The sequence below is a fragment of the Podarcis liolepis genome (genome assembly GCF_965112155.1).
Source record: "Podarcis liolepis genome assembly, chromosome: 2".
NCBI classification, from domain to species: Eukaryota; Metazoa; Chordata; class Lepidosauria; order Squamata; family Lacertidae; genus Podarcis; species Podarcis liolepis.
The window spans coordinates 83046476-83064380 of record NC_139555.1 but is presented as its reverse complement, the minus strand read 5'-3'; the positions used below and the strand labels follow the sequence as shown (position 1 = coordinate 83064380).

General features: G+C 42.6%; 1 protein-coding gene across 2 annotated transcripts in view; it reads left to right on the top strand.

Annotated features, from left to right (window-relative positions):
• DNAH12 (dynein axonemal heavy chain 12) overlaps positions 1-17905 on the top strand; it is a 110714-nt gene that overhangs the window by 6004 nt on the left and 86805 nt on the right. For both annotated transcript variants that reach the window (XM_083489074.1, XM_083489073.1), the window contains exons 3-9: positions 3-93; positions 7797-7823; positions 8279-8468; positions 11553-11628; positions 13949-14107; positions 14929-15124; positions 16200-16388. In XM_083489074.1, the coding sequence (XP_083345200.1) occupies positions 3-93; positions 7797-7823; positions 8279-8468; positions 11553-11628; positions 13949-14107; positions 14929-15124; positions 16200-16388 (928 nt within the window). The remainder of the gene's footprint in view (positions 1-2; positions 94-7796; positions 7824-8278; positions 8469-11552; positions 11629-13948; positions 14108-14928; positions 15125-16199; positions 16389-17905) is intronic.

Below are 17905 nucleotides of genomic sequence, written 5' to 3'. Positions count from 1 at the left end.
AGAGTTAAAGAGGCCCAAAGAGAGTATGAAGACACCACAGATGAATTTCTTAGAAGAGAGGCCCCGTCTCCTATTCCACAATTGCCTTTAACTGTACGTTTCTCATTTATTGAATAATTTCTTTGGGTTCTGTTGTTATTGTTAGATTATTGAAACACAATATGTGTGGTGGGCAGGCACAGTGCATTAATGAGTTACTGTCCTCTTGAACACAACCCAGCCTCGCCCCTTCCTTTGTCTTGGAAAATCCCCATTGCAGGCCTGCATTAAGAACCTTGCCAAGGAGTTGGTCCTAAAAGCTGTTTTCCCTCATAATAACCAGCCAGATTTTCTGGTTTATCATGATTTACTGTGAGTTAGCAGCATGCTAATGCATGTTACCTGGTTGTTCCCATGCACCTGCATGGAACCTGAATTCTGTACTAAAGTTTCATCAAACACATACAGTGGTACCCCGCAAGACGAACGCCTCGGAAGACGAAAAACTCGCTAGACGAAGGAGTTTTTCGTTTTCTTAGCCGCTTCGCAAGACGCATTTCCCTATGGGCTTGCTTCGCAAAATGAAGCTTGCCCCGCAAGCTCCGGGGATAGCGGGGAAGCGCAACGCGCCTTCCCCTCTCTCCCCGGACCCCTTTTGAACCAAGGGGCGGCAACGGGGAGAAGCGATTCTCCCTGCTGCCCCTTCCCTTGCTTTAAAACAGGTCTGGGGACAGAGGGGAAGGCACGTGCGCCTTCCCCTCTGTCCCCGGAGATTGTGGGGCAGGCAATGGGGAGAAGCAATCTTCTCCCCGCCGCCCCTTGCTTTAAACAGGTCCGGGGACAGAGGGGAAGGTGCGCGGCGCTTCCCCTCTGTCCCCGGACGGTCTCCATAGGAACGCATTGATTGATTTTCAATGCATTCCTATGGGAAACCGTGCTTCGCAAGACGAAAAACTCGCAAGAAGAAAAAACTTGCAGAACGAATTAATTTCGTCTTGCGAGGCACCACTGTAAATCCACAAAGATTTTTGGTATATCTAAGACCTACGCTCATGTTGCATCTTTGGGAGGAGGACAGAGTTACACGCAAAGCACACATTGCCTCAGCCACTGTTCAGAGTAATTAGATTATGTTCATGGGCATAGCTGGGGGCAGATGCTAAGAGAGTTTGTACTGGTCCAGTAAACGCTTCCGCTGCGCCACCAGCAACAGCTCTCTTTGCAGAGCATTAATTAAGTCCAGTGCAGAGATTCTTGTTGCAGTACAAGCTTCAGAGTCTCAGCAGCAAAGAAATAACGACACAGGGAAGCCTGTCTTTCCAAAGACAGGTTTATTGCAGAAAGATAACAGAAACACCTCCGGAGCTTTCGGACATTTTTGCTTCACGCCCCACACACAGAGAAAACAAACACTCTTTATATACTGAGCAACTTAACAACTTAACGAGCTTGACTACTTAAAGTCACATGACATTGCTAACTTGCCAGCGTCTTAGGTTTCACACCCTAACACCCCCTCTCGCTGGCAATACAAAAAACAAAATTACTTCAGACCCATTTCTTCACAAAAGTTTTCATGCCGCTGAAACCCAAGTGGTTTTGTAAAACCATCAGCTTGATTTTCATGACTGGGACAGTAATTTAATTTAACAATTCCTGCTTTTACCGTTTGACAAACATTTTGAAAGCGGATATCCAAATGTTTTGTACGACCTTTAAACTGCCCATTTTGTGCTAACTTAAGACACGGTTGATTATCACCCCATACAGTGATTGGAGTGATGGCCTTTTCATACATCTCTTGTGCCAAGCATTTGTAAAATTCTAGATCTCTACATAACTCAGATAAGGCACAGAACTCAGCTTCTGTTGACGACAAAGCAATCAGGTTCTGTTTCTTGGATCTCCACCCAATCAGAGAGTTACCAAATTTTATTACACAGCCAGACACTGATTTTCTATCCTTTAAATTTGCCCAATCACTATCTGCCCAACAAGTAATCTGTGCTTGTCCTTCCGAAGATAATTCAAGGCAAAAATCTTTGGTGTATTGTAAATATCTTAACACTCTTTGAATTCCTTTCCATGCATTTACACTCGGTTTCAAAGCTTCTCTGCTGAGTAAGTTAACAGCGTAAGCAATATCTGGCCTACTCCATTGCGAAAGATGAAGTAAGCTTCCCAGTGCTGACTGAAAGATTTCAGCACGCTTGAATTCAGCACTATCCTTGAACTCATTGTCTTTTACAAAACCTATTTCCATTGGTGTTCTAACACCTGCACACTCCGTCATGTTAAACTTTTTCAACATTTGCAATATCTTGCCTTTTTGATTCAGTAGAAAACTGCCATTTTTGGTCCTATCTATCTGAACACCAAGATAGACCTTCACATCACCAAGATTCTTAACTTTGAAGTGTTTATTTAACTCTTTGGCTAGTTTTTTTACTTGTTCTTGTGTCTTTGAAGTATAAATCAGGTCATCTACATAAACAAGCAAAGATTCTTGAGCATCTCCTGAATTTCTGAAATACAAGCAATTGTCAGCCTTGCTCCTGCTAAAACCAATGCCTACCAAAACGTCATTCAAACACTCATTCCAATTATGAGCAGATTGCTTGAGTCCATAAATAGATTTGTGTAGTTTCCATACCTGATTTGATTTACCAACTTTCAATCCTGGCGGTAGCTCCATATAGAGCTCTTCAGCCAAGTCTGAATGAAGATAAGCTGTAGAGACATCAAATTGATTCACTTTGAACCCTTTCTGAGCAGCAACTGTTAATAGTGCCCGTAGGGTTTCACTCCTTGAAGTGGGTGCATAGACTTCGGAATAATGTAACCCCTTTCTTTGCGTAAAACCTCGAGCTACAAGCCTTGCTTTGTACTCTGGTTTCCCCATCGCTGTTGTCTTTATCCTGTACACCCACCTACAACTTACTGCCTTGGTACCTTCTGGCAGTTTGGTGATGGAAAACACACCCAGTTCTTTCATAGAATTCAACTCCTTTTGCATGGCCTCACGCCACCTACTGGCCTCCTCCTGGGGTAATTGCTCAACCTCCTCAAAACTTTCAGGTTCGCAATTTGCCAAACCAGCCCAAACACTAATAGCTTGGTACCTTTCAGGAGGTTTACCTTTGTTGGTACGCTTAGAACGCCTTAACAGTTCCTGCGATGTTCCTTCAGTTTCCCCCTCTGACCCAGAATCACTAGTCGTCACCTGTTTGTCACTAGTAGTTGAAGAACTTTCTGATTCTGACTTTACACGTCTCTCTTGCTGTACAGGTGAACTTTTAGAGCTAGAAGATTCTGACTTTACAGACTTGGGTGAACTAGGCAATTTCTCACCCTTGTCCTCAGACTCAAATTCCTCAGTCTGTTCTGGAACTAATACCTGCCCTGGGGCCTGAGTTTCATTGTTACTGTTCACCACATCAAATAGTATGTCAGGATTTCCATGAATTTTATTCCAACCATCCTGTTCACAAAATTCTGCACTTCTGCTGATTGTGATTTTCGTTTGATTGCCTTCTACATTCACAAATCTCCAACCTTTTGTGTTTGCTTGATAACCACAGAAAAACATTTCTTTAGACCTAGGATCGCCTTTCCTACGTTGTGCCCTAAGCACTAGCACATAAGCACGACATCCAAAAACTCTTAGATGATCAATTTTTGGTTTTTTCCCAAATAGCATGAAGTAAGGAGTGTTGCCTACTGTGCTATTGTACACTCTGTTAAAAGTATAATTCGCATACAGTGCAGCCTCAGCCCAAAAACGCTGTGGAAGTCCAGAATCAAACAGCAAAGCAGCAATGGCTTCCTGTAATGTTCGAAATTTTCTTTCGGCAACTGCATTCTCCTGTGGTGAATAGGGATTGGTAAGTCTATGAACTATACCTTTCCTTTTTAACCACGTCTCCAGCGTGTGGTTCACATATTCCCCACCACGATCTGATTGTATTTTACGTACCCTGGTGTCAAATTTACATTCGACTTCTTCAATCCAATCCATCAGGATGGAAGCTGCTTGTGATTTTTCTTTCAGAAAGAAAAACCAACTAGCCCTTGAAAAGTCATCCACCAAAATTTGCATAAATCTCGCACCTCCAAGCGATTTGACTGGCATAGGGCCACACACGTCTGTGTGCACAAGTTCAAAGGGTTTCTTGCTTACTCTATCAGATCTAGGATAGTTACATGTCTTAACCTTAGCATGTTTACAAGCACAACAATCCAGAAAATTTGGACAGGGTTTAATGTTACACTCCTCAGCTAAATCTGGCATCTTGCTTACATACTTAAAGCATATATGAGCTAACCTTCTGTGTAGTAGATGTGCACAACCTGTATGAGGAGCCTTATTTACACACTTAGCTTGCGCTTCACCTGTTGAACATCTACCTGCTGCTAACTGCTCTTCAACCAAAACAAAAAGCCCATCCTCACAGGGAATTTTAACTAGCTCCTTCCCCTGTTTGGAAATGGTGCACACATCATTTTCAAACTCAACCTTAAAACCACTTTTTACCAGGCATGACACACTCAAAAGTCCATTCTTCATTCCTGGAAGAACAAAAACAGGAAGGTTAGTTTGCAAACAGTTAACATAAATTGTGCCTTTAAGGTTCATTTCTCGTTTACTATTGTCTGCTATAGTCACGGTTTTTGCAACTGGCAATGTCTTGCAGTTCATCAAGCGGCCCCTAGATGTCGCTGGAACTAAACTGTGACTTGCTCCACTGTCAATTATCCACTTCAAAGTTTGTTGGCTCCTTTTAGGACTCTGTTGTGCTGCCATTGCAGATAGTCCCTTATCAGCACCTGCTCCCCCTCTGGAGCGTTGATTCTTGTAGTTCTCACGTCGTCTTCCCCTGTAGCTCCGGAAACTGGCCTTGGACTGTTGAAATTCCTGTTGCTTTTCTGGACACTTTGCTATCAAATGAAACCTGCTGCCACATCGAAAACATAACTTGCTGGCCAAAGCAGACACTTGTGAGGCTTCCATACAGCTCTGCCTGCTAGTTTCCCCATGCTGGGAATTATCTGAACATCCAGCCCTTGGGGTATTTGAATTATCAATACGTTTTCGATGATGTTGATATTCTTGCTCACACAATCTACCAGTCACATAATTCATATTCAGCTGGTCCTCTGGCAAAACTTGTAAAGTTAGTACTAAGTTTTCAAACCCTGCATGCAGGCTGCTAAGCAGAGTATAAACTTTAATATTTTCAGGAAAGTTCACACCTAAAGATGACAGTCGGTTGAAATACTCAGTCATCTGTGACGTGTGTTCAACCACACTATCCCCTGGCTTCAGTTTCAACTCATACAAAGCACGTATAATGTTCACCTTCTCTCCGGGCGTGGCTCTATGGTGAATTCGCCTAAGAGCTTCCCAAATTTCAAATGCAGACCTTAAATTTTCCACATGAGGTAATTGGGAATCGTCTATCGATACCATCAACATGCATCTAGCTTTAGTGTCCATTTTATCATGTTCCCTGTTCTGAGCATGTGCAGCAGCCTGTTGCTCTGCTGTGGCATCTGCTGCAACAGCCACAAATGGCTTTCGCCTCTGGACATAGTCAGCCCACATTTCTTTGGCTTCCAACCAGACTTGAGCCCTCTTAGACCACTGCACGTAATTAGCAGAGTTCAACTTTGTAAAGGGAACCTGGAAATTTTCCACTGCCATTCTTGGGGTCTGCTGCTACTCCCTCTGTGTGCCCTTGCTTCTCTTTCCCCTTGGGATTTGTCTTACTCACTTTTCAGACGCCTCCAGCCTCCTTTAAGAGCTGGATTTACGACCAAGCCGGTCTTCTCTCATCTGAAAGCTGCTTTCACTTTCTCTGCACACAATACAGCTGTAGAAACGTAGAAGGATCCATAACCTAAGAGAGTTTGTACTGGTCCAGTAAACGCTTCCGCTGCGCCACCAGCAACAGCTCTCTTTGCAGAGCATTAATTAAGTCCAGTGCAGAGATTCTTGTTGCAGTACAAGCTTCAGAGTCTCAGCAGCAAAGAAATAACGACACAGGGAAGCCTGTCTTTCCAAAGACAGGTTTATTGCAGAAAGATAACAGAAACACCTCCGGAGCTTTCGGACATTTTTGCTTCACGCCCCACACACAGAGAAAACAAACACTCTTTATATACTGAGCAACTTAACAACTTAACGAGCTTGACTACTTAAAGTCACATGACATTGCTAACTTGCCAGCGTCTTAGGTTTCACACCCTAACAGATGCCCCCCTTAAATCAAGTAAATAAATAAAAATATTTAACTAAAAGTAGAAACTGTAGAAAGATTTTGACAGATTTTTCTGAGCACTTGCGATCAAAAGGAAGTAATTTGAAATAATTGTTGTTGAGACATTTCATTCCGAATCTGCTAGACGGAGCCAGACAGAGGATGATGACAGGTGGGTGTCCTGCCCCCCCCAAATCCTGGCTGCCGCCCCCCCAACAACAAAAATCCTAGCTACGTCCATGGTTAAGTTCAAAATTCCTGTCACCTCCAGAAAAGCAGAAGATTCTACTTAAGCCAAAGAGGGATCTAGAGACTCAAGCAAAAATATCATGGATTCATACTTGCAAAAACAGTGTCATTTGCTAATGCCCTCACTGCTAATGTTGTGTTTTGATAAAAGGATTGTGCATCTGTACTCAGTACTAGTTGTCTCTGTGTGTACTGCGCTTTTTGGTAGGTATTCCTGGCCTCTGAGTATTGTGTTTGTGTCCGTTGTGCAAGTGGACTAGTGTCCAGTTTATGGAATTGCATTTGATTGATAGAGATGGTTTTGATCCTAAATGCTTCCCTTCGCTTTCTCATAATAACGTGTAACAAAGTTACTACATGTTAGATTTGTAGTAATTTCAAGACCCTAACTGGCCCCCTCTTTTAGGATAGATCTCTGCAAATCTGCTTCCCTTGCTCTTTCCATTTTTCTCACCCTAGTAAATTTATTTGGATCCCTGGGTACGATTCAATTAAGTTGTGTTCATGGAATGAGATCCACTCACACAACAGGGCTCCCCCACACTCTGCTCCCTGTATGCCCTCTGAACCCCCTAAATCTGCTTTGGATGCTTTGGGCAACCCACCAAACAGATTTCAAGGGAGGCGTGGGGAGGAAAAGGGGTGAAGTCTCGTTGCATGATCAGACCTCGTTTCATGCATGCGTGTTGAATTCTGCCCCATCTCTTTGCAGAACTGTACTAGTTGAATGAGCTACGCTATTGTAAACTTAAGATAGTGTGAAACAGGGAGCTTAGAGGCAAGGAAGTGTTTAATAGGAAACACTCCTGCCTTGAGTGAGAGATCAGCGTTCTTTATTGTTTCCTGTCTTAGTAGGAAGTTGTGTCTTGAACTGGTACAAAAGTTTATATAAAGCAAAATCCTAGAAAAACCCATGCATATACTGTGGTCATTATGATTATTTTAATTATCAAAAGTGTTCACGGGCATATGTGTTTCAAGAATAACATTTAGCTTTTAAAAACTCATGCATAGCCATCAATAGGTTGTATTGGAGGCCAATGGTGTTTCAGTCAGCACCAGAGAAGCTTACAGTTGCTGATGATTCTCAGCCCCTATTGACATCAGCAGCCCTTACGTGTATTGCGTCTACCAACCAGCCAGGAAGTGCTCAGTAGCCTGGTGCTGAATGAAATGACCTCTCCCAGCAGTTATCAGTAAAAACATGCTTACCCTCACTGGGTGCCACTGCAAACAAATGATTTCTTGTTCTATTTTGTGATTATTTCTTGATTTATATAACATATTTTTGTTGCATTTCCCCCACAGATGAACAGTGAGCAGAAACAAATAAGAGTAAGTGTTGTTGTTTTTAACTTGTTGCAAGATTCTGATAGATTCTTTCTAAAGAGTGTGTACATAAGGAATTAGAAATTATGTAAATATGTCCAATATCTAGTTACTGATCTCTATATGGAGAAGTAACGTAGGCCTGGTTTGCAGGTCACAGTAAGCCAAACTATGGTTTACTGGCACCATGTGAACAAGTGAGCTGCTTTTCCCCTCCCTAGTATTCTTTACTCATGCACTGTGTGCTGAGCTAAACCAATATAATTTATGCTATTTTGTATTCTAGGTGTTAGATTATATAGTCAAGCAACTTTTACTTTTTTGCTAATACATTTTTTTCCATTTAACTGAAAGAAAGTTGCCTAATTTCCTTCATAACTGATCTGGTCGTGTCAACCAGATTGTGTTCATGATCATTTCATTGTCATTGTCATTTCATTGTCATTGTCATGTCATTTCAGAACAACTATCTCTTTTTGAAGAATTGTGTTGAAAGTAATCCAGTAGTGCCTATTCAGCAAGAGTGGTTAGAGTCCATGCTCACTTTGGTACCTGATAATCTAATGGAAGGCAAGGGCAGAATGAAATTGGTGGAGGAGCTCTTAGCTGAGATAACAAATGATTATGAAATGAGCATGAAGAGATACATGGGTGAGTTCCACTAGCAATATTGTCTCATGTCTATACAAGTTATATTCCACCTTATGTTTATGTTGATACTGCAAAACATCCCTTAGCAATTTATTTTCCCCATATATACCTACAAATGCTTTTGTAGAACATAAAGCATATTTTATAGCTGGTATTTTATTTTAGAGGAGCAGTAATGTAAATCAAACAATAATAGCTTTCAGCTACATAAAATCTTGACAAAAGAGGTACAAAAAACTACATTAATTTTTGTCTTTATGATGTTTTCTGCATTCTAATTTTCTTCAAAGCATGCTTTTATTTTTGTTCTTCGTAATTGTTGGTATTTGCATAGCACATCACATACATCACCTCAGTGCAGTAACACCTCTGCTAATGTTACCGTCGGGTAACATAAACCTTTGAAACCGGCAAACCTGGAAGTGTTTCACCGCGTGTACATGCTCAGAAGCACTCTACCGCAGTGTTTCCCAACCTTTTTTGGGCAAAGGCACACTTGTTTGATGAAAAAAATCTCGAGGCACACCACCATTACAGCCCCGTGTCGTCAGCGCGCAGCGTCACGCCAGGAGGGACGCACGAAAGTGTAACTTTCAATTTTTTTCCCTCCCCCTTGCCGGGGAACCTCCAAGCTTTGGGGGTGGGGGGGGAGGAGGCAGCAAAGCGAGGGACTGAGGGACCCTAACCCTAACCCTAACCCTCACCGATCACCCGGGAAAGCATACGAACGAAGAGCCCCGGCAGCGGATGGCACAAAGCGAGGAGGCCTGGACAAGGCAGCACGCTCCCCGCTCTCGCTGCATCGGGGCTTTTCTCCTCCAGGCCGCTTTCGAAGTCCCCTTCTCTGCTCCCAAGAGCCGGAGCCGCTGCTTCCAGGCCCTGTCCGAGCCCCGACTTGTGGCCTCACTTCGAGGAGCGCCTGTTGCTGGGGACGGGGCTGCATCCCCCTCAGCCGCCGCCTCGCTTCCTTCCAGGAGACCCGACGGCTCCCCCTCTCCCGCTCGCCCTCCTGCGCCCGCAGCAGACCGAGACCTCCCCGCCCCCGCCCGGCTCGGCCCTACCTGGGCGCCTCCAAGCCCGGCCGGCTCCGCGTCACGCTCCACGCCGGGCAGCTGCAGCAGGGGCTGTGCGGGGGCGCGCGGCGGCCCGGCTGAGCGCGCCCCGGAGCCGCCACGCCGTCGCTCGCGAGTCCCTCCGAGAGCCCTCGGGACTGACTCCGGAGTCGCGAGGCGGCGCGTCGCCCAGGGAAGGGGCGGCTTCCCACAAGTCCTCCGGGAAGCAAACGCCCTCGCCTGCCTCCCTCCAGGCAACATCTCGCGGCACACCAGGCAACATCTCACGGCACACTAGTGTGCCGCGGAACACCGGTTGGGAAACACTGCTCTACCGCACCGCGCACATGCGCAGAAGCGGTCCCTCTGATTGCAGAAACCTCGGGATCCGACCGGAGCCCTGGAACGGATCCTGTCCTCAACCGGAGGTACCACTGTAGTGCTGTCAACAACTGTAGTAATTTATTTATTTTTTAACTTTTATATCCTGCCTTTCCTTCAATGACCCCAAGGCAGTGCACATAGTTCTCATCCCCATCTTACAATGATCCTGAGAAGTATTTTAGTCTGAGAGATAGTGAGTCCATGGCCACCCAGGGAAGTTCATAGTCCAGCATTCTAAATAACTTGCATCTTAAGCAAGTGTTTGGTTCTGGGGATCCACATGTAAATGCATGCTTACCTGGCTTTGAGAAGGAGGTATGAGGGTTCTGGCAGTGTTCTAGAGCCATGCCCCCACTCAATTCACCAACCCTGGTAAGCAGGGCGCCAGGCTTTGGGGAGAAGCCATGAGAACTCTAGGACACTGCCAGAGCCCTCACGCTTCCTGCCCAAAGCCTGGTGCCTGCCTTACCCAGCTTTAGCAAGGAAGAATTAGTGCTCTGACAGCATCCCAGAGCACTCACTTACCCCTTCCCAAAGCCAGGTAAGCCTTTGATCGCAGCTCTGCATGAGTGGGTTTGGGAATAAATAAATGGAGAGTAGGTTTCTTCCACTCTTCATTTATTTATTCCCCACCCCTCGTACCTGCGCAGAGCTGTGATCACGTAAGATAGCTCAGTTGGTAGAGCATGAGACTCTTCATCTCAGGATCATGGGTTTGAGCCCCACATTGGGCAAAAGATTCCTGTATTGGAGGGGGTTGGACTAAATGACCCTCATGGTCCCTTCCAACTGTACGATTCTATGATTTAGTGATTCTAAGGTGCGAGTTACCTGTACTACACCACTGCCATTATTATCATCTCTATATTGTAGGTGGGGGCTGAGGCTGAGAGATGGTGGTTTACCTGCTTGTGGGTTTTCCAGGGGTATTTGGATGACCCCTGTTGGGAACAGGATACAAGTGAGTTCATAGTTAAGGCAAGACTTGAGCTTGGGATTTTATAGTCTCCACACTGCTGTCAGACTAGTGTTCGACCGAGTGACTCCTTCAGTCTATTCCTCTGACGATGATTAACAACCTGAGCCTTTGATAAGGCTCCAAGCACGTTCCCACATTACGCAGAGTATCCAGCACAGGGAAGGACGAGATAGTATGAGCTACATGGCTAAAGAGTTTTATTTCTCGCTACGCAGACAGAAAAGAAACATCCTCTCTCTGTGAGAGCAGAGAGCAACTGAACAACAAAGGAACAGGAAACCAGTAACATCACATCCGTCTCCTGTCTTCCGTGAGACTTCCAACAGTCTGGAATGTCTCTGGAATGCAAAACAGAGTCTTGTGATTCCAAGAGCACTGCACAGTGGCAACACACAGAAACCAACATCTGTACTCTTACTTGACACATGTCAATATGTTGTTTTTTTTAAAAATCAAAATCTCTGTTTACTTAACAAATGTGCTAATATAAAATGTAAAAGCTGTTTTCCCGTAGTACCTGAGGGAACACATTAAAAAATGTAAGTCCTGTTGATTTGGTTAGTAGGAAATTTTAAAAAATGTAACATTCTTTAAAATAATGTTTCCTAATTTATAATATTGTTACTCCCTTCAGTTGTATAAATGTTACAATTTATACATATGTTACAGTGCGAAGTGTTCTTGTCAAACCAAACGTAAAATTGCTTGAATATGAGAAAGAGGAACCTTTGCCGGTTGAACCTATGTGAGTAAATTAAATTAATAAGTGCTTTAGGGTCTAATCAACCCACCATTTGAATGTATACCCAGTACAAGGCACCCTACTCACATCTGTAGTTTGCTGGTGGCTAATATTGAGATGGTAATTCACTATGAGCTGGTTTAGACATAATACTAAGTCATAGTTTTGTGTTGGAGACACGGGCCTACTCTTGCTTCCCCTGCTTTAGTGCAAATATAAGGAAGAGATTGGAAGCATTCCCCCCCCCCTGTTTTTTGCTAACCAAGTTTGTCATTATGTCCAAACTGGGAATTGCAATTAGTGTTAACTATGATCGATCTGAACGATCTATGATTGTAAACCATGGTTTCAGCCATATTTAAAATTAACTACAGTTTGTCCCAGTTCAGACATAATGACAAATTATGGTCATTTGAAAACAAAGGGCAGATTTTTCAAACATAATTCCATAGACGTTCCACATCATTATTCCATTTGAGTGTGCATATGCAGTTGGAGCAGCAAAAAGATCACTGGAATATGAGGCTAGGGGTTGAAAATATAATCTCTTAAAAATTGAGTTTCCATGTCCTTGTATACCTTTAAAATGGATTAAGACTGTGAATATGAAATTAGTTACAGCAGGAGGTGTGGGCAGGTTGTGAGGGTGTGACCCTGGGCCACAAAGATAGGAGGGGATACACTGGCTGAAGCTTTAATAATATATTGTGTGATTAAATTTGTGGATGCCATGTGCAAGAACTAAAGTATACCTTAGGCCTTTAACATCACCAAAGAGAGCATACTTTTTCATGTGTCTGCTGAAATGAATGCAACATGTGCAAGAACATGATGTTGCAATACTCTCACTCCTTTAAATGGGTCCTATGCAGGAAAAGCTAAGGAAAGGCTGCCTCTGCTATGACCTGTCAGATATTAAAATGAGCAATGCTGTGGCTTGGAGTTGAGTACTCCATTGTGATGGATAATCACAAACTGAAACCTCTTTTTTAAAAACTGGAAATGTTTTATTTTTTATTGGGAAACATAGCACTTTCTTTAAATGATCTGAAACATTTAATTTGCTGCAATAGTTTTTCCCCCCCCATCCCCCTTATTTATAGCATTTGAATTAAATGATTGAGATTATTGGAATTTCAACTTTTGAAACCGCAGAGAGGCAGTATGCTTCTGAATACCAGTTGCTGGAAACCACAGGGGGGAGAGAATGGCCGCTCACCCTTCCCAGGTGGTTACGGACCTTCACCCCATCCACCACCGCCAGCGGCAGAAACTCATGCGCTTGCCAGCCATTAAAGGAATTACCCAGCCAGCAGAAATACTGAGCTGGATTCCCTGCCAGAAAGTCAAAAATAAATGGGCCAATCAGAGGCCCTGCTGGAGGGGCAGTGCCTTGCCGCCTGGCCAGCCATTGGCTGTGTGCCATGTCCACGCAGGCAGAAATGCACAAAAGCTGGCTGTGGCTGCTCTCCGCAGCACAGGCGGCCAAAGAGAATACTGTTGCACTGAGATCTTGCTTGTGGGCATCTCATAAGCATCTGGTTGACCTCTGTTGCTGGGACAGAAGGGCCACTGGCCTAATCAAGCAGCCTCTCCTTCTGTTCTTATGTTAGAAATGTGCACTCTGTCCTCTTAGCTAGAAACTTTCTGAGTATTGAAGGATCTTAAGCAGTTGGTGAAATGGTGCAACTTAGATTCTGGCTCCTTGGGTGAGGTATATGATGAACCCCTTGCCTGAATTCCTTCCAGTAGCACCTTAAAGACCAACTAAGTTAGTTCTTGGTATGAGCTTTCGTGTGCATGCACACTTCTTCAGATACACTGAAACAGAAGTTGCCAGATCCTTCTATATAGTGAGAAGGTGGGGAGGGGTATTACTCAGAAGGGTGGTGGGAATCAGAGATTGGCAGATAGCTGAGATGAGCCTGTTGACGACTCTTAACGACTGTAATAGGTCTTACAGGAAAAGGCAAGGGGTGAAAAGGTGAGAAATGGCTTAGTCATGTATATATAGAAGGATCTGGCAACTTCTATTTCAGTGTATCTGAAGAAGTGTGCATGCACACGAAAGCTCATACCAAGAACTAACTTAGTTGGTCTTTAAGGTGCTACTGGAAGGAATTTTTTTATTTTGACTATGGCAGACCAACACGGCTACCTATCTGTAACCCTTGCCTGAAAACTGAGATAGTACCAAGCCATCTTCATACATTGGAGGTTTTAAAGGCAGAAGTTATGTATGATCCACTTCTATTTCTGATTAAGCTTTGTTGCATGGGCTTCTGTTTAATATCTTAATTTTATTCATTTCCTCCTCTCTCAGAGGATTAGACTTTTCCAGACCCTGGCATAAAAGCTTTCTACAAGCAAGAAAACAGATATTTGCAAATCTACATATTCTGCACCCAACTCTAAGAATTTTACTGGATATTGGTTATAAAACCTTTTCAAAGTTACTTGTAGTAGATGTGTCAAATTTCAGGTAAAGTTGATGTTGTTGCATTAATATTCTAAATATGGTGTGTACGTGTAATTCTAATTAGGTTCACATAGCATTAAACTTCAGTTTATTTTATGTAAAAATTATATTTAATGTGTCATACTAAGACCACAATTCCTTTTGAATTCCATTAGATTTACTCCCTAGTAAATGAGTTTAAGGTTGTAGTCTAATATCTTTACATGCTAGTCATGTAAGGCAGCCAAAATGAAATGTTGCTGCACTTACGCTATCCTATAACTATTATTTTCCTCTATATTAATGGCAAACTCATTCTCTCTCTGGGTCCTTATATAGTCAAAGGGGCACTCCTCATGCAAAAGAGTGAGGTATTGGCAGTCTTGGGGGAAACTCCAAGGTTTTCAGAAGTACAAAAATATTTAGGGGGGGACCTAAGTGGGGGGAAACCAAAAACAGCCCTATGAGTACTGACCACGCTCAGCAGGCACAAAATGCTAACTGTTGAGAGACTGACAGAAAACTGAAAGGAAATGGGGAATGGAACGGAGTGTCCTGGAAGTGGGTATCACCAGCTGACTGGAACCCTGAATAGGAGCATGTCATACTGCAATGTTTTGTTGAAGGTCCTATTTGTGTTATCTTTGGTTTGGAGGCTTTTTTTTTTTTTTGCAACCAATGTGCTCAAGAGTCTTGATATATAAGATATGGGCTCAGTGTTTAATTCTTTAACATGACATTTTCATTGTGTATGCTGATCACATTTTTTTCTGATAAGCAACGTAATTAGATGTGTTTCAAGGCAGCTTCCCTTTCCAGACCAGTCTTCTCTTCTTAATATATAGGTCGAGGGGCCCAATTGAGTATGAATCTCTTCAGAATGATGTGTCTATAAACTGCTTAAAAACTGAAGAAAAGTTATTAAACACATGGTACCCGAGGGTTATCAATCTCTTCACTAGAAAAGAAGCCCTGGAGGGTGTAAAGCCCGACAAAGTTGATAGTTTCTATAATTGTGTGTCTACACTTATGTCTAACCAGGTAACACTAATTTTTCATGTCAGTAACAAATGTGTGTCCTATCCAGAGCTTCTGTTGTCCCACTGTGCATCTTCAGAAGTCCTGAGTTCCCAGATAATTTTAACAGACAAAGAACCCTCTGCCTTCGTTGAAATGCATACAAACCCTCTTGTGGAAGAAGTAGAGCTTTGTGTGTGAATCAGAAATTGTGTACCTGCTTTACTCTACTTCTATAGTATGTACTACTTTTGCAGCAAGAAGGTGGGAGAAGGGAACAGTAGGCTTGCTATATTTCAAAACCTATAAGTCCAGAGACAAAAGTTGTTGAGCGTTTTTGGGGAAGTCAACAATGAATTTGTATTGGATGTAAATTTGTTAAAACTTTTGAAAACTAAGAAAAATTAATTGGCAAAAAAAAAGAAAAAAGAAATTCTGTACCTGCAAGAGTTCAGTGCGTCAGGGTGTGTGTGTGTGTGTGTGTGTGTGTGTGTGTGTGTGTGTATATATATATATATATATATATATATATATATATATATATATATGATAACATTTATTGTCCCCCAGCAGCTGGAGATTAATGTTACTTTTTTAAAAGCAGGAGAAAATATTTCGCCATACAATGTTAGGTGTCATTCTGAATATTCAGCATGAAACAAATTAGCATTTTAGTTAATCTGAGCTCTGAGTGTTTTAGCAGATTGGCAGGTTATAAATGGTTTAAATTAATAAATGCAATTCTCTACCAGTGAGGGCCCCAAAGCAGACATAATATTTAGGCTGCACACCTGCCAGAAAAGTGGCAGCAGAGAATCCCCTCCTGTTAGCACCCGCAGGGGTGGTACAGATGGTTCCTGTGGTTTGTTGCTCTAAATTTTCATGCTTTACTTGAAATTTCAGAATTTGCATTTTAATATAATTTGGAATCCTTAATGCTGAACTAGATTTTAGGCCTGGTGTATTAGAATAATTATTTAGGTGTCTCTAAAATACTTGTTTGCATGAACTTGCTATGATTGGGAGTGGGGGTTAGCTTTATGTGGTTATTTACTGGCCACGTGCAATGAAATCTACCTGTGGTTTATGTATTTTTTAGCTAAAGGAATTATTGAAAAGAACGGTTGAGGCTTATGTGAAACTATTTGATCTTGAAGACCAAAGACGTCTGCCTTTGTTTAAGATGGAGCTAACTTTTGATGATGAGAAAATGGACTTCTATCCATCGTTTCAAGATCTGGAAGAAGCTATTTTGTTTATAGTTCTTTTGATTTCACAGACTCTGCAGGTTGTTTAATATGTTGTTACTTTATTTCATAAATTCTTTAAGAATTTAAATAACTTATACCTCTATAGATTTCAATTGAACACAGGTAATCATAAGTGTTACATGCCAGCTCCACTGTTGAATGTATTCATTAGTCATCTGTAGCAAAAAGCAAGGGTTTTCCCAGAAGGGAGGTTGTTGTGAAATCCCTGCTGCTCGTGCTTGGCCTTTTTTTTTTTTTTGCATTGTCCCCACAACATCATTGTCATCAAATGCCAGCCCATACTTTTTATTCATTTTAGCAGACTGAGCTCTTCTGCAAAGAATCAAATTGATAAAAATTATTATACAGTGGTACCTCAGTTTTCTAACGTAATGTGTTCTGGAAGACCGTTTGAGTTCTGAAATGTTCAAAAACCAAAGCACAGACAGTCACAAAAACAAATTGGTTGCAAGAGAGCTCTTGAGATTAGTAGAAGCCACTTGGCATGTTTGACTTCTGAGGCATGTTCGAAAACTGGAGTATTTCTGGGTTTACAGCGTTCGAAAACCGAAATGTTTGTCGGCGGAGGTGTTTGAAAACCGAGGTACCACTGTACATCCACAGTCACTGTGGGGTGTGGAGCCTCATTAACACATTTTTGGGGTTGGTGAGATTCTGGTGGGTGTCCTGTGTCAGCGCTCCCAACTTCTTTTTGCTGCTTATCTCAGCATGACCAAGACATTTTGTTTCTGGTAGACCACATGTGCTGAAAGCACACCCATATTTCAGCAACCTGATTTGAAGAAACTATTCACTCTGGAGAAAACTGTAAACACATTGTGCTTAAAAAAAATGGAGGTCATTTACATGACCTCATTATTAGTATTTCATTATGGCTGTGGTTTATTCGGGGGGGTGGGAGAATGTGTGATTGTGTTGGTAGTGGTAAGGGTTATTCCTGTGGGGTGTTCCTAATTCTTTGGGGCGTTGTCATCCATCTCACTCCAAACTACAGACTGATATACCTATCACTCTGGTTCAAGACCTCAGTATTAAAATTTAAAAAACAAACAAATGGAAATTGATATTCTCCCAGAATACAGCCTTCCATTTTGCCTAATGAGAGATATCTATTCTTGTGCTGTTGTGCATTTTTTAAAGGGGAAAATGTGCCTATACACAGAGGCAGAAATACCTGCACAAATGTCAGAATGGAAGAGGGTAGTGGAGGGTGCGGTAGGAGCAGTTGAGGGTACGGACAAAATGACAGAGCCCAGACACATTCTGTGAAGCTGCACTCACTGGGCACGAAATGTCTGATAAGCAGCAAATATCCAAACAGAATGTGTGGAATGTAACGTGTTAATCAAGCACACAGAACAGAACCTGAACAGCCCATTTGTACTATAAAGCTTCCATTTGAAAGTATCCAAAGTGTGATGGCAGAATCTGTTGTTGAAGCAAAATAGCTGAACAGTCAGATCCGAAACAAATTGCAAAGAGGCTTAGAGAACAATTTCATTTAAAAAAGCAATGTGCTGCATGTTTACTCACA